The sequence below is a fragment of the Thamnophis sirtalis genome, unplaced genomic scaffold, assembly GCF_051295495.1.
Source record: "Thamnophis sirtalis isolate CommonGarterSnake01/CBP01778 unplaced genomic scaffold, rThaSir2_p1.2 scaffold_5, whole genome shotgun sequence".
Classification (NCBI taxonomy): Eukaryota; Metazoa; Chordata; class Lepidosauria; order Squamata; family Natricidae; genus Thamnophis; species Thamnophis sirtalis.
In genome coordinates, this window is record NW_028261385.1 from 32,318,564 (window position 1) to 32,332,594 (window position 14,031).

Below are 14,031 nucleotides of genomic sequence, written 5' to 3' on the forward strand. Positions count from 1 at the left end.
TATTCATGCCTGCTCGATATTGGGCCCTGGACATTAGACTCGAGGCACTCCATCACAGCCTTTATAGCCCACTTGGAACCTTTTGGGCCCCTTTTTCACAAGATCACCTATATTTTCTCCCACGCAAGGAAGTGAGAAAACAGGACTCTTCCTCCTCCTTTACATCCTTGCGAACCCTTCCGGACTGGACTCTTGGCGAACCTACCCACAATCTCTATCTGAATTTGCACATCTTTTAACAACAGCGCAATTTTATGAATGAGGCGTGTATGGTGTGATTGCTGATGTATGTGCCCACTTTTAATTCCTATTATTATTGTAACTTGTTTTGTGTTTTAAATCGTTCTGTGCAGTGGTGGGTTTCAAAAATTGTTCGAACCTACTCTGTGGGTGTGGCCTCCTTTGTGGGAGTGGCTTGCCGCCCATGTGACTGTATGGGAGTGGCTTGCTGCCCATGTGACCGGATATGAAGATGCTGACGACACTTGTCAGAACCACCTTAAATTACCTCACACACAGCACTGGCATGCATAAGAATATGATGTAAACTTGTTTTTTAAAAGGCATCTTTGGTTTGCGTTAAAACAACTTCAACACACGCAATGTTCTGATAGCACCACAAGCGCAGTAGTCATCCTTACCTTTCACAGAGGCACTGAGTTTTATAATTATGAGCATGATAGTGTAGAATAATCATATCCAAGGACCAGTGGTGGGTTTCAAAAATTTTTGGAACCTCTTCTGTAGGTGTGGCCTGCTTTCCGGGTCCACTGGTGGAATCTCTTCTAACCAGTTTGGTAGATTTGACGAACCGGTTCTACCGAATAGGTGCTAACTGGTAGGAACCCACCTCTGGTTCCGTGGGAAGTGGCTGGTTGTGTGATTGTGCATGTCTGAGTAGGCTGGGATCGCAATGGGTACCCCTGCACTGAGTGCTCTGCAGAAGTGTCAGGGGGCCTGCCTAATCCCAGCCTTAGAATGTCTGATTCGAAGGGCCTGCCGGATAACGTGGTGGCCTGGGGGGAGGGTGGAGGGACCATGGACCCAGGAGTGGGCCGGAAAATTAAGGTCATAACAGGGAGGGGCAGATATGGCGGGGACTTTAGGGCTAGCCATTACCGGGGAAGGAGGGTTCGCTACGTCACAGAGATCCCTCCTTCCGGCCCTATTAGTCCCACTCCAAGGCCAGATGGCTGTTGTCGCTAAATGCCAGGTCTGTGGTTCACAAGGCTCCCCTCGTCCGGGACCTAATTTTAGACGAGAGGGCAGACCTGGCATGTATTACTGAAACCTGGCTGGGCCTGGAGGGAGGAGTTCCCCTCACTGAAATGTGTCCAGAGGGTTTTCAGGTGCTGCATCAGCCGCGACCCAGGGAAGGGGTGGGGGAGTGGCCATTGTTATCCGGGAATCTTTAGTTCCTCGTAGGATCCCTGCTCCGGAGCTTGTCGGGTGTGAGTCCTTGCTGGTGAAGTTGGACCTTGGGGGTCAAGTGGGCTTGTTGTTAACGTACCTGCCTCTCAACAGCGTTGCAACAGCTCTTCCCTCACTCCTCGAGTCAGTAGCCGAGCTGGCAGTTGAGTTCCCCAGGCTTATAGTGTTGGGGGACTTCAATTTGCCTTCACTTGGCGAGCACTCTGATGGAGCGCAGGAGTTCATGGCTTCCATGACAGCCATGGGCTTGACCCAAGTAATTCGGGGCCCAACTCACTCAGCGGGTCACACGCTCGACCTCGTATTCCTCTTGGAGCAATGGAGTTGTGATCTTGGTTTGAGGGGTAGCGAGATCTTGCCCCTGTCATGGTCGGACCACTTCCTACTGAGGCTTGATTTTCGGAAGCCAATCCCCCACTGTAGGGAGGAGGAACCGATTAGGTGGTTCCACCCCAGGTGCCTTATGGACCCTCAGGGCTTTCAGACGGTGCTTGGCGTTGTGTCTGATACTCTCGTCCACAGTCCGGTACAGACCTTGGTTGCTGCTTGGAACTCAGCAGCGACCGAGGCTCTTAACCGGATTGCGCCTTTAAGGCCGATCCGAGGCAGTGGATCCAGGAGGGCTCCTTGGTTTACTGAGGATCTCTGGGAGATGAAACGCTGAAAGAGACGCCTAGAGCGCCGCTGGAGGTCCAGTAAATCCGAGTCAGACCGAGCACTGTTAAAAGCCTGCATCAGAGCTTATCTCCTGGCAATTCGGACTTCTAAAAACACCTATATTGCCGCTCTGATTGCATCCGCTGAGTTGCGCCCAGTCGCCTTGTTCAGGACAACCCGCTTTGTAAATGTGCCTGTTTTTTTTAAAAGGCATGAATAGCCTGAGGGGGGCCCTTGCAGAGTGCTCCTTTGGATTGTGGGCAGCCAGAGTAAATTTAAATCAGAGCAAAGTATCTCATTGCAAAGAAAATTAATCACAGCTTATTTTTTATGATAAGTTGTACATGCTGCTTTTATGGATCACTAGCATTAAGCTAAATATCAGAGCTAGATGATGAGCTCAGGCAGCATTGTATGAGATATAAACTGATATGGAGGAAATGAAGGAAGTGAAAGCCAGCTGGAGTTCCTGGAAATGTTGACTAAAAAGAATTAAGTCAAGAATTGGACAAGTAAAAGGTCAAGAAAAAATTAATAGCCCAGGAAATTAACATAACAAAAACTGATGATGAAAAATATTGTCCACCAATGCTAAACTGAGTAATATAATCAATGGGGGAATTTTTTATTTAGTTATTTATTATTTATTATTAGATTTTTATTGCACCTTTATTATTATCGCACCTATATCGAACATGAGCTGGGTTGGGCTAACAGAGACTGACTGGCCTAAAGTCATTCAGCTGGCTTTCTAAGGTGGGACTAGAACTCACACTTACATTACAAAATACACTACGCATAGACTTCTATCCAAATGCAAAGCCTTCACTATGAATCAAGTTTATTCCTCAATGGATTTAGAGAGATATTTGAGGTAATCAGACTAATACTGTAACATCAGGGCAACAAAATACAATCAAGACTTATTTGCTCTTGTTCAATGGGCAAAATCTTGGCAACTAAAGCTGTAACTCTTACCCTAATAGATATATCTGGAGAGATTCTAGGGTGTGATTACCCTGAATCTCTTTTCCCCTCCTCCATCCAGCTCTCTCCTCTAACTGCTATCATGTAAAATTCAGTATTTTTGTAATAACCCATTGAATTAAGGTCAGTAAGAATTCAATTTAATCAATTGGAGCTTGTTATGTTACTATATGTATATTTTTTTTAGAAGTAAGTTGATAGAGGGAACCCCATGTATCTATATAACGTTGTACTGCAATTTCTAGCATTTATCCATTAACCATGATAGCTGAGGCTGCTTAGAACGCTTAACTTCAACATATATTCTGTCTCATTGAAAGACCTGAAAACATTTACGAATTTTTAAGCTTGTTGACTTTTACCAAGATTGGGGCTATATCCCTGGTTTAGAGGAATTTGGTTTTATTCTTGTCTCTTCACCATCTTTAAACTCTTCTGCTTTCTTTGTACTATTTGTATTAATTTAGTGTAGTTTTTATCAACATTGCTTATTCAACCAGACCTTCTATTAAAAAGTGCCCTAGGAACTAATAACTAGGTTATTGATTTTCACTTCATTTTCTTCGGAAATGAAACCCATCAGAGAGATATGAGACCATGAAATATATTAGCAGATTCTCAAATGTTTTATAAGTTGTTTTAGAGTTTGATTGTCAGTAAGAACAATTCCAAATGAAAGTGAATAGATTGACAGCTTAGAAGTCATAAAGAAATTATTGTATTTTTAAAAATACAGTGTTTGTTTTTGTGCATGTGTATTTGTGCGCATAGATAGAATAGCTGAGTAAATCAAAATATATTCTTGCTTGTGTAAACATTAACTTAGAGCTGTTTCATTTATTCAGATACCTTTGATGAATGGGCAGATGGGTCATCCCTCAAGACCTCAGACAAACTATAGTCAAATCCATCATGCTGGACCCCAAACATCGGTGGCAAGACATCCTTCCAGAGAGCAATTGATTGATTATCTGATGCTTAAAGTTGCCCATCAACCTCCCTATAGTCAACCTCAAGGCCCAACCAGACAATGCCATGAGGTATCAAAACAAGATGCAAGGGAGATATTTTTATTTTATGGATCATTGATCCATAATTGATTGTGGATTTCATTCCCATAACTAAGCACTGAAAATTATATTTAACTGTGATTCTGTTTTGCTGTTATCTTCCGCTGGCCTCTTGCCTCTTTCAAAAGTGAAATTATACAAAAATGATAATGGCTTTATTATCACAGTACTATTTTACTTTCATAGACATTACTTAGGAACGCTGTCAAAATTTTAGATACACTTTATTTATTTTAAAGAGCTAACTTTTGACTTAAAAATTCCCTTCAGTGTAGTTTACAAAATCAATATAAACTATATCTCTAAAATAAATAAATAAAACTGTAAAAATAATAATATCTCTAACATATTCAAGATAATTGGGTTGATTATCTTCATTTTCACAGTCTTGTATATGTAAGTAACCTACTTTTAAATATTATGTTTCATATTTTAGATTCGAGTAAGAATTGAAAAAGACCCAGAACTTGGATTTAGTATATCAGGAGGAGTTGGGGGTAGAGGAAACCCCTTTAGACCAGATGATGATGTGAGTATTAATTAAAAATATGTTCTTTAAATGAACATTTATCCTTTATCCATTGAGGCACTGTTTACCATTTGAAAAAATTGAAAATACAAATATCACAAATATACTGAAAATTTATACATCAGAGTTGAATATTTTGTTTTTTGCTTTTTTCATGCATTCGTAATACATTGTTTATAAATAATTCATATAAATCCTAAAATGATATATAATTAAACATAATTTTGTACATATTCTAAATCTTGAGTACTTTCTATAAATCTGTTTCTTTCGTGCTTTCATTTCCTAACTGGTGAGTTGTAACTCTTCACATACGCACCACATCTTGAGTCTGTAAGCATGTATGGGTGGATTGGCTTGTTTCTTTAGCTTATTTGCCATTCAGTTTCTGAAGATTTGTGAGATAACAAGTAATATGGTTAAACTATTGCAATGATCTTTCTGTTTAATTTCCTTAAATAATTGTCTAAAAGCTTCAGTTAATATGGAATGTGACTGTTAAGCTGCTAAGCAATGCATACTAGAAATAACACTGCCTTGACATTAAAAGATCTGCACTGTTATTTGCAGGTTTGATTTGTGCATTGCCATATTGCTTTTACTACAAATAGAATATTTAATCCTTCCCTCTGTTCTTCGTTAAATGAAGAAACAGGAATTATTTGTGTCCATTTAGCTGTTTTGGGTTTAAAATGGTACTTTTATTCTCATGGATGCCATCCAATATCTTTACATCTGTATAATGAACATAAAATATAAAAATATGTTTAAATTGTGAATTTTAATTTCCTACATCTATCTCAATATCACTTATTTGTGTGCTTATTTTTCATTAACCTTTCATAATACAAACTTTTCAAAATGTCTTCAAATTGTCAGGATTAAAATACTGAAATGATGTTTGTTCATTTACATAATCTTTTGATTAAAAAAGCTGTCTTCACCATGAAAATTAGAAAAAAATAAACATAACATAAACATAGTGCATAATAGAAAATAATTTCAACTATACAGTAACACTATAACACAACAGTAACACTATTTCCAACCATCCCTGCTAGGTTCCCCAGAAAAGCAATGGGGAACCGAGCAGGGAAGATTGTCATTGGCATAAGTCTTCGCCACCCTCTCCAATATTTGGGAAGTAAGCATACTTTATGGCTCTCTAAATAAACAAATTTAATTGTAGAATCTGCTATATATTGAAAAGACTTAGCAGCCTAGTGGAACCTATATATGTCAGCTAACAAAAATCTCTGCCAAATTGATTCCTGTAGGTTGATAAACCTAGCAGTCCAGCTCCACCCTTTTCAGAATCCATGAGATCAATTACCAATGTAATTACCGTAATGATCACCACTCTGACCAATAAGGCTTTTCATTAGGCTTCAGCAAATCTATGCACTACAGTTACATCCTGGCAGTTGATAAATAGCCAATTCCTTCCCCAATTCTTCCATTCAGAGTGGAAGAATTGTATTACTTAAAACTGAAGGGGGGGCTTGGGAATGTTTGGAAGTTTTATGATAGCTTCCTGGTTGGGAGCTTCACCACAGCAGAAATAAAAGTTATATGCAGTAAAACAGATTTGGAATATTAACTATTGCCATTCTACTCGTGGGGTACTAACTGATATGGTCTAATGGTTCCACCACAAAACCGCGGAGTACAAAATCGCGCTCGATGAAAGCGCGCATTTGACGTCATCACAGTGCGACGAAAACATCACGCTGTGATCGAAAAATGTAAAAATAAAGCAAAAACCTTACCCTAACCCCCCCAAACCTAACCCTAACCCTAACCCTAAATCTAACCCTAAACCTAACCGTTAACGTAACGCTAAACCTAATGCTAACCCTTAACCTAACGCTAAATGTAACGCTAACGCTCTAACCCTAACCCTAACCCTAACCCTTACCTTTATGTGAATTGGTTTGCTTTAATTTTAATTTTATTTCAATGTTTAATTTTTTTCGTCGTGCTGTGATGACGTCACATGCGCGCTTTCATCGATCGCGATTTTGTCCTCCACGGTTTTGACGGGTCACGTGGTCTAATATTGTGATATTAAGATGGGTTCTTTATTTTCATTACTATGTAGTTAACATGTATTTTGTATCAGAGGCAAGTATAAATGTAATATTATTCAGACATTGGGCTGCAGAATCCCACATATCTACTAACTGCCTTTCTTGTACTCATACATTCCCTACACATTTGAGTGGCTTTAATAACATGCATGAATTTTAGATTTGAAACATTTTTTGTTCAAAATAATATAGACAGCCAATAGCTGCTGCTATTAATACCTATGCAGTATAAATACATGTTTATTATAAGATGAATACTACTACTGTTTTTGTTATCTTGAAGGGTATTTTTGTGACTAGAGTACAGGCTGAAGGACCTGCATCAAAATTATTACAGCCAGGAGATAAAATTATTCAGGTAATATAATTTAAAGTATTCATAAATTATTTTCAACAATGTTATGCCTTTGCAAGATTCTATCAGTTTTCTGAATTTTATGTAAATAATTAGAAAAAAAGTCTATTAATACCGTATCTTTTCTCTGTCACATATTATAAACCACCCTGAAAAAAAATCTGAAGGCAGCATACAAATGATTAAAAATGAATAATTGTATATAAATCTTTGATTTTAAATAAAAAGGCGGACAAATTACCATTTTGAGTCGCATTGCAAAATAGTACAGTATTTGGTAAAGTTTCCAGATAAAGTGTTTGAATTAATAATTTAATATTTCAGGATTTGGTAGCTTATAGTCTTAGCTGTAATGATAATGATTTTGTTAATTCAATTCCTAGAGGAAAGAGAGGCTGTGACTGTATATTGAACATATGTTTGCTCTTTTGTGTTCCTCCTCCATTGATATGTTATTGGAACAACAACAAAGTTTTCTGAAAATTATAAATTAGAATTTCATTTGCATGGTGTTCCAAAACAAAATAAAGTTCAAAAACAAATTTTAAAAACTTATTGAAAATATTTTCTTTTAATTTATTAATGTATTTGTTTCTTTTCAGGCTAATGGATATAGCTTCATCAGTATTGATCATGGGCAAGCAGTATCTTTGCTAAAGACTTTTCAGAACACAGTGGAACTTACTATTGTTCGAGAGCTTTCTTAAACACTGTGGAGAAAAGAGGAAATTCTGTGTAATTTTTGAAGGACTTGTGGAAAACTTAATATTTTGACTATTTTTGTATGCAAAACTTTTAAAACTATGTACAGTAATAAAATAATGAATTTGTGGTTATGGGGAAAAACCACTGTAAAGAATATAAATGAAGCAGTTATGGAAATGCATATGGTGATTAGAGCTAAATTGTTTTAAGACAGTGTAGCAATCAAGGATCACTCCAAGAACAAACCTGTGGTGTATTTTGTACAGATGGTAGGTTTATTTTGTGGGTAATTCATATACATTAAATAACTTTGTGTACAAGGAGCCTCCATTGTAGCCAGTGGACAGATGGCAGGGCTTTCTGTCCTATAGCAGTTTTGTTGCCTTTAATTTTTCATTTATTTTTAGAATCTTTGTTGAAACCACTTCAGTAGATATTGGTAAGAAATTTTAAAAGTTGGCTTTGCAATGTGAGTATTGTATAGATGAATTGCTAGACTGAAAGTGGACTGATTGGATTAAATTAAAAGGCCAGATAAAAGTATGAAATTAAAAGAAGGGGAGATGAACTTAATGGGAGAATCTATATGTACCAATTGAAAAAAATGCAATAAAAATGAAGGTTTTTTTAAAAAGCAGAGTGAATAAATATACTTCTGGAAGTTCTACAGGATTGGTTCATATCAAATCAATTGCCTGTCATATTCCTACGTGTAATTTAGTTTTGAGTGTTTTTAATCACACATTTTAAAAAAATAATAATTATTCTATTGAGTTGTACTGAAAAGGTACTCTCATTACAAAAATTCCTGGTTTTATATAAAATAATGATTTTCTTCTGCTTTGTATGAAATGCTCCATATTCAAATTATTTATACATTTTTGAAAAGAACCTGAAATGGCCAGTTTTTGCTGTGTTGCCTGTAATGTATGATGATGCGTAGACACATTGAATTTTAACATGTGCATGTTCTGAATAGAAAAGCTGTGGTCTTTTCAAGGAGGCTTATGATACTGAGCCATATGAAGATTGGGCTGCCCCAGAATAAACGATTCAGAAAGAACTCTGGATTTTTGTTGGCCTTCAGTTGCCTTGAGACTAAAAGAAATAATACGATGGAGCTATAACCAAAGCCAGGTTATGGGACGCTGTTGCACAGCAATAGAAGGTTGCTCCCTATTGTAAAGGGACAGGTATTTTTTGGGCCCACCAACTTGTATGATCTTCTTCAAAGGGCTGTTCCTACAGGTGACATTAAATGTGAACTCGACACTTCAGAGTCATTAAAGGATTTCTAACTATATTAATGTAAGAGTGATTTATTACAAGCTGCCTTTTGTTTATTATTACTTGCATAAAACATTGGATTATAATTTTGTTTATGACAAATGTTTATGTTCTTCATGTTCATGATGCAACAGAGATAATATTGCCTAATTCACAAGATAAAAAGTAATACATAGATATTATGGACCACAGAAGAGTGTCATAGAAGACAACTGTTTTTAAAAGTGAATGATCAACCCATCATTGGAAAAATATTCATTTAATTGAAATTTTAATAGAAATTGATAGTTGTACCAATCCGTTAAAGATTTTGCAAAAGCATACTTGAATGGAAAATCCACATTAGCAGCTCTCAGTAGTTTTTAAATGATAAACTTAAATGATATTGCACTTCACTTACCAACTGAATATTGTACTGCATATAATTCTTAATTTTAATTGAAATCCTTTAACAACTCTTTATACATTAACTTTAGTTGATTTTATTAAAATTTACATAGGCATTGTTTTTTATATTAGCAGAAATGTGCTGTATTTTGGTAAAATTCACATTTTTGTGTGCTGTTAATCTTTAAAAAACATAGCTATATGTTGACAAGCGTGTTGCTATTTTATTTACAATTTATTCAGTGACTCACATTCATATTCATTGCTTTTAACTATTCAGTCTTTTAATAAAGAGAATATAAAGAAATGAAATAATTATGTGATAGATAAGTTTCAAAACTGAATATGGATTCAATTTATCTTTGCATACAAGATGTAAGAATGAAATATGTCCCAAAATATTGTATTTTGTATGAAATGAGAAATATTCCTTAAACTAAATTAGAAATTCATTTGAATATTTTTTGTTAAAAACATTGCCAAATTTTTTCATTGTTTAAAGTAACAGTGCAAGAAAAATGGTGCTTATTGTCTGTTTGCAAGGAAATAAAATTCTGTTTAAAGTTCTTTTGTGAGGAAAAACATTGTCAGAATAAATGTTTGAGGAGAGATTGTTGAAAAAGAAGCTCATCAAAACAGGAAAACATTTTTTTGAAGCCATGGGTATTTAATGTTTCTCATTTTATCAAAATATATCTGGAAATTTGATAGAATAGATACAGAATGGATCATGTTATCAATTCAGGTTTTTTTGTAATAGTTCTTTAAAGAATCAGTTCAAGTGAAATTTTTGGAAAAAGTCCCACATATTTATTGTGTAAATATTTTTTTTTACTATTTTTGACGAGTTTAAAAATGTGTACATACTTGAACACATCTGTGAACACAATCATAGCAATAAGAGACACACAGAACCAAGCCTTTATCATTAATTTGCTGTATACTACTTTTTAAAATAACTATTCCCTTGTCAGCCGCACTGTAATGTTTTTATTGATCAGCATTTATTCAGCATTCCAGTTTTTTGTATATAATTAAATTGTTTCTGGAGTAACACATGAGAAGAATAGATAATAAAACTAATGCTCTTTAAAGTTATGTGTACTTTCTTGGTTTCAATTTACATTAGTTTTATTTTTTATAAATTGTTGAACCCCCCCTTGGAATTTCTAAATAACTTTTAAAAAATTATTTGAATTAAATACAATGTATGAACAAATCATTTCATACTGATTTGCATTTGATACTGATTGCTATTCCAGGTTAAGTAAATAGACAGATTGATTCTTAAATGAAATTCACAGCAATTTATCAATGGCAACAATTTAGAGAGGATGCTTTTCCAGGTCTCTCAATTATGCTGTGTGGGAGTTCTATTTGCACAATTATTAACAAATTCAATACCAATTACTAATGAGAAGTATTGCAAGTCAAACAAGCAGTTCATTTTGAAAATATTAAGTGCATTTAAAATACAAATTTGTCAAAACTAGTCCAGGGTTTTTTGCTTCCTTAAGACCATTGGCCATTTCACACCTAGAAACCAAAGTGTTTCAAAATCCGAATCTTTTTTGGACTCTTTTTTTCATCCCTGAACTGTTAGACTGACCCAGAGGGAAATATCCAAAATTTGATATCCAAAAATGTCCAAAATATTTGCCACGCTTCTTAGGGACCTGAAACCATCTCCGAAGCGAGTTGAATCTACCCAGAGAAAGCTTGCTGAGGACCCCAGTTCCGAGAGAACTGCTAGGATCCCATCCCTGCTCCTTCTCAGTGTCCTCCCCCCTTCAGCTTTGGAAAAGCCTTTCTCCGTTATTCCGTTACTGCGCTTTCTGTTAGATTTTCAAAAAGCCATGAAAAGACGGGATAGAAAATTAAATTGATAAACCATGCATTCATTGTGAGGAAAATACGTGATTTGTGAGAGGACACTCAATTAGCATGAAAGCGCTGAAAACATACGAAGACGTCTTTCTGCCCAACCCTCGTTTTGTCCACGCTCACGTATCTGCCATCACATTGAGCAGTTGTGGTGGCTGTGGATTCCCACTTCCAAGAGTTGAACGTTTTATGGCTCTGAAGCTGGCGCAAGAGCCTCAGCCCTAGGATGCGTCTTTTAAACTTGGTCTAATCGGTGTACAACGCTAATAGTATTCTTTAGTGCCGTGAAGGATTATTGTTGCCATACATGGAAAATCTACCTATAGAAGACGCTTGCGCTACTCAAGGATATTTTTCTTTGTCTCATAATTCCATAAAACATATTTTATATAAATACGAGACAAGAAAATATGCTTAAGGCGGACGCTAAAAATTTGTGACTAATTCGTTAGGTTTACAAAATAGTGTATGTCGTCATACCCTGCACCCGCCTAACCCCTCCCCCCCGTTCCCACGTGCGTCAACCAGCGAATTTGCTTTATGCGGGAGAACTTCGTCCTAGCTTGAGGAAAGGTTGGACTTCCGCATTGTGCCTTGGTTTTTTGTATTTGGGATACTTTGACCATAGAGCTGTCCTCTCCAACTTGTCCCTTTTCAGACTTGCTGGACTTCAATTCCAATAGTGGCGAGATAATTTATCACTCCTGGTTAACAATGACAGTTCAAAATAGCGACTCCCCTTTCCTCTACAAAATAACCTTTCTAGGAAAGCCATACCCGCAGGGAAAGCGCTGTTAACGCTTCCCACCTCATAGAATATCACGTGAACGGAAACATCGCAATGTATAACACTCTAGACGCCTTTTCTATGGTAACTTCCGTCCCTTCGCTTACGTGCGTTGGCTTGGGTCAGATAGAGAAATTGCCGCCATCATGATGAACAGCGGTGGAATCGGGGTCCCCCTCGGCTTTCCTTTAACTCCTACTTCGGTTATTCAAGTCACTAATTTATCCTCCGCGGTTACTAGTGAGCAGATGCGGACGCTCTTCGGTTTCCTAGGTGACATTGAGGAGTTGCGCCTTTACCCTCCGGAGTAAGTGAGGCCCGGGAAGCCATAGAGAATGGCGGGAATGACTGTCTTTTAAGGAAAGGGGTATATTAAAAAAAAAAAGCTGACCGGATGCTGCGCCCTCCATTTTGCTTGTGGGTGGCTGGGAGTAGCTCCGTTTTGAGGCTTTTGCTTTCTGAGAGGATTGTTGCCCGGAGTGAAGATGGCACCTATTCATGGACTTATTTTTCTCCCTCTTTCGTCTCAGTCCTATCATTCTTTTCCCTTTCCGTATTGTGAGAAATGCCTCCGGCGTTGCGGTTGGCGCTTCTTTGTTAGACGTCCTGATCCGAGCCCTCTGCAGATAAGGTTCTTTCTGTGGGAGCTCCATTGGTTTGGCTTTGAAAAAGATGCGGCAAGGGAAGCCCTCTAGCTCCTTCCCAGACACTTCTCCCTCTCAGCTCATCCAACCGCCCGAATTAGATTCTGTGGTGCAGTTTATCAGCCTTATTCTTTCAATCAACCTTAGGTCCCTGTAGAGCTTCAATTCCTTGTGTGTCCAATCACACTTGGCCAATAAAGAATTCTATTCTATTTTCTATCTTTGCTTACTTAATTGAAACAGGGGTTAATGAAATTTCATGAACCACCAATTCAGTACGGTTAGGATAGGAATTGCAACCTATTTAAAGCATCTTTAGTTTAATATTGTGGATAAATAGAGGTCCTTCCTTATAATGTTATCGCAGATACTGTATCACCTTATGTAAAATCTAAAATCCGGATATGCATCTCAATCTTTCAATAATGTTCAGGGTAGGTTGAATTGTTATGGTTTCCCAAAAAGATTCCCAACTTGTGTTCAAGTACTTGTAATCAAGTCGTTAGAATTCTGCATGTAAATGTGCTCTGGGATGAAAGGTACCAAACATGTCACTGATAGAGACATGATTCTTTTTATTAAGAAGATAAACTTTAAGGTTAAGATATACCCAAAAGCAAATATTTATGTATTTAACTATACATGCTTTTCTTTTGCTTCACTGATCTGGCGTTGAAAAAGACATGATCTTAAAGACTCCTGAATATTAGAAGTGAATGTAGACTTAATTCTGATGAAGGACATTCCACAGAAAAGGAAACATAAAACATAGAAAACTGGTGTCAGAAAAAGGCCTCTAGTTGTCTATCCAGCCTGTCTTTGGAGGTTTTTTATTTTCAAAATGTTTGTCAGATGATTGACATGGGTTTATGTTTAAACTCACTAATAATTCACCCAGTGTTTCTGCTGGAAGCTGGTCCCAAGCTTTCAAACATTGCTTTTGAATTTCCCTCCTATCAGTTTGAGACTGCCCTTATGTTTTGATTTTGCTTAATACTGAAAATACTGCCTTCTAGTATTTCATCCACACTTGTAATATAAAGGTTTCAGACTTTCAGTCATGTTCCCTCCCCTCCACTCCCTGCTGTCCTATAGGTTGTACATATTTAGTTCCTCCATTTTTTTTCTTGCAGCTTTCACAGAGTCCCTACTCATCATATCTCTTTTGGGATGGGGAGTCTGAGCCAGGACTCTGAAGTCAGAATTTTGAACTTTATA

At 37.0% G+C, this 14,031-nt stretch overlaps 2 protein-coding genes across 6 annotated transcripts in view; both read left to right on the forward strand.

Annotated features, from left to right (window-relative positions):
• Positions 1-10,462, forward strand: part of ERBIN (erbb2 interacting protein) — a 94,667-nt gene extending 84,205 nt beyond the window's left edge. For all 5 annotated transcript variants that reach the window (XM_087715572.1, XM_087715570.1, XM_087715573.1 and 2 more), the window contains 4 exons: positions 3,921-4,115; positions 4,582-4,674; positions 7,048-7,122; positions 7,722-10,462. In XM_087715572.1, the coding sequence (XP_087571698.1) occupies positions 3,921-4,115; positions 4,582-4,674; positions 7,048-7,122; positions 7,722-7,826 (468 nt within the window). In that variant the 3' untranslated portion in view covers positions 7,827-10,462. The remainder of the gene's footprint in view (positions 1-3,920; positions 4,116-4,581; positions 4,675-7,047; positions 7,123-7,721) is intronic.
• Positions 10,463-12,258: 1,796 nt separating this feature from the next.
• SREK1 (splicing regulatory glutamic acid and lysine rich protein 1) overlaps positions 12,259-14,031 on the forward strand; it is a 31,052-nt gene continuing 29,279 nt past the window's right edge. Inside the window, exon 1 of the mRNA XM_087715575.1 lies at positions 12,259-12,476. Coding sequence (XP_087571701.1) covers positions 12,316-12,476 — 161 coding nt within the window. The 5' untranslated portion in view covers positions 12,259-12,315. The remainder of the gene's footprint in view (positions 12,477-14,031) is intronic.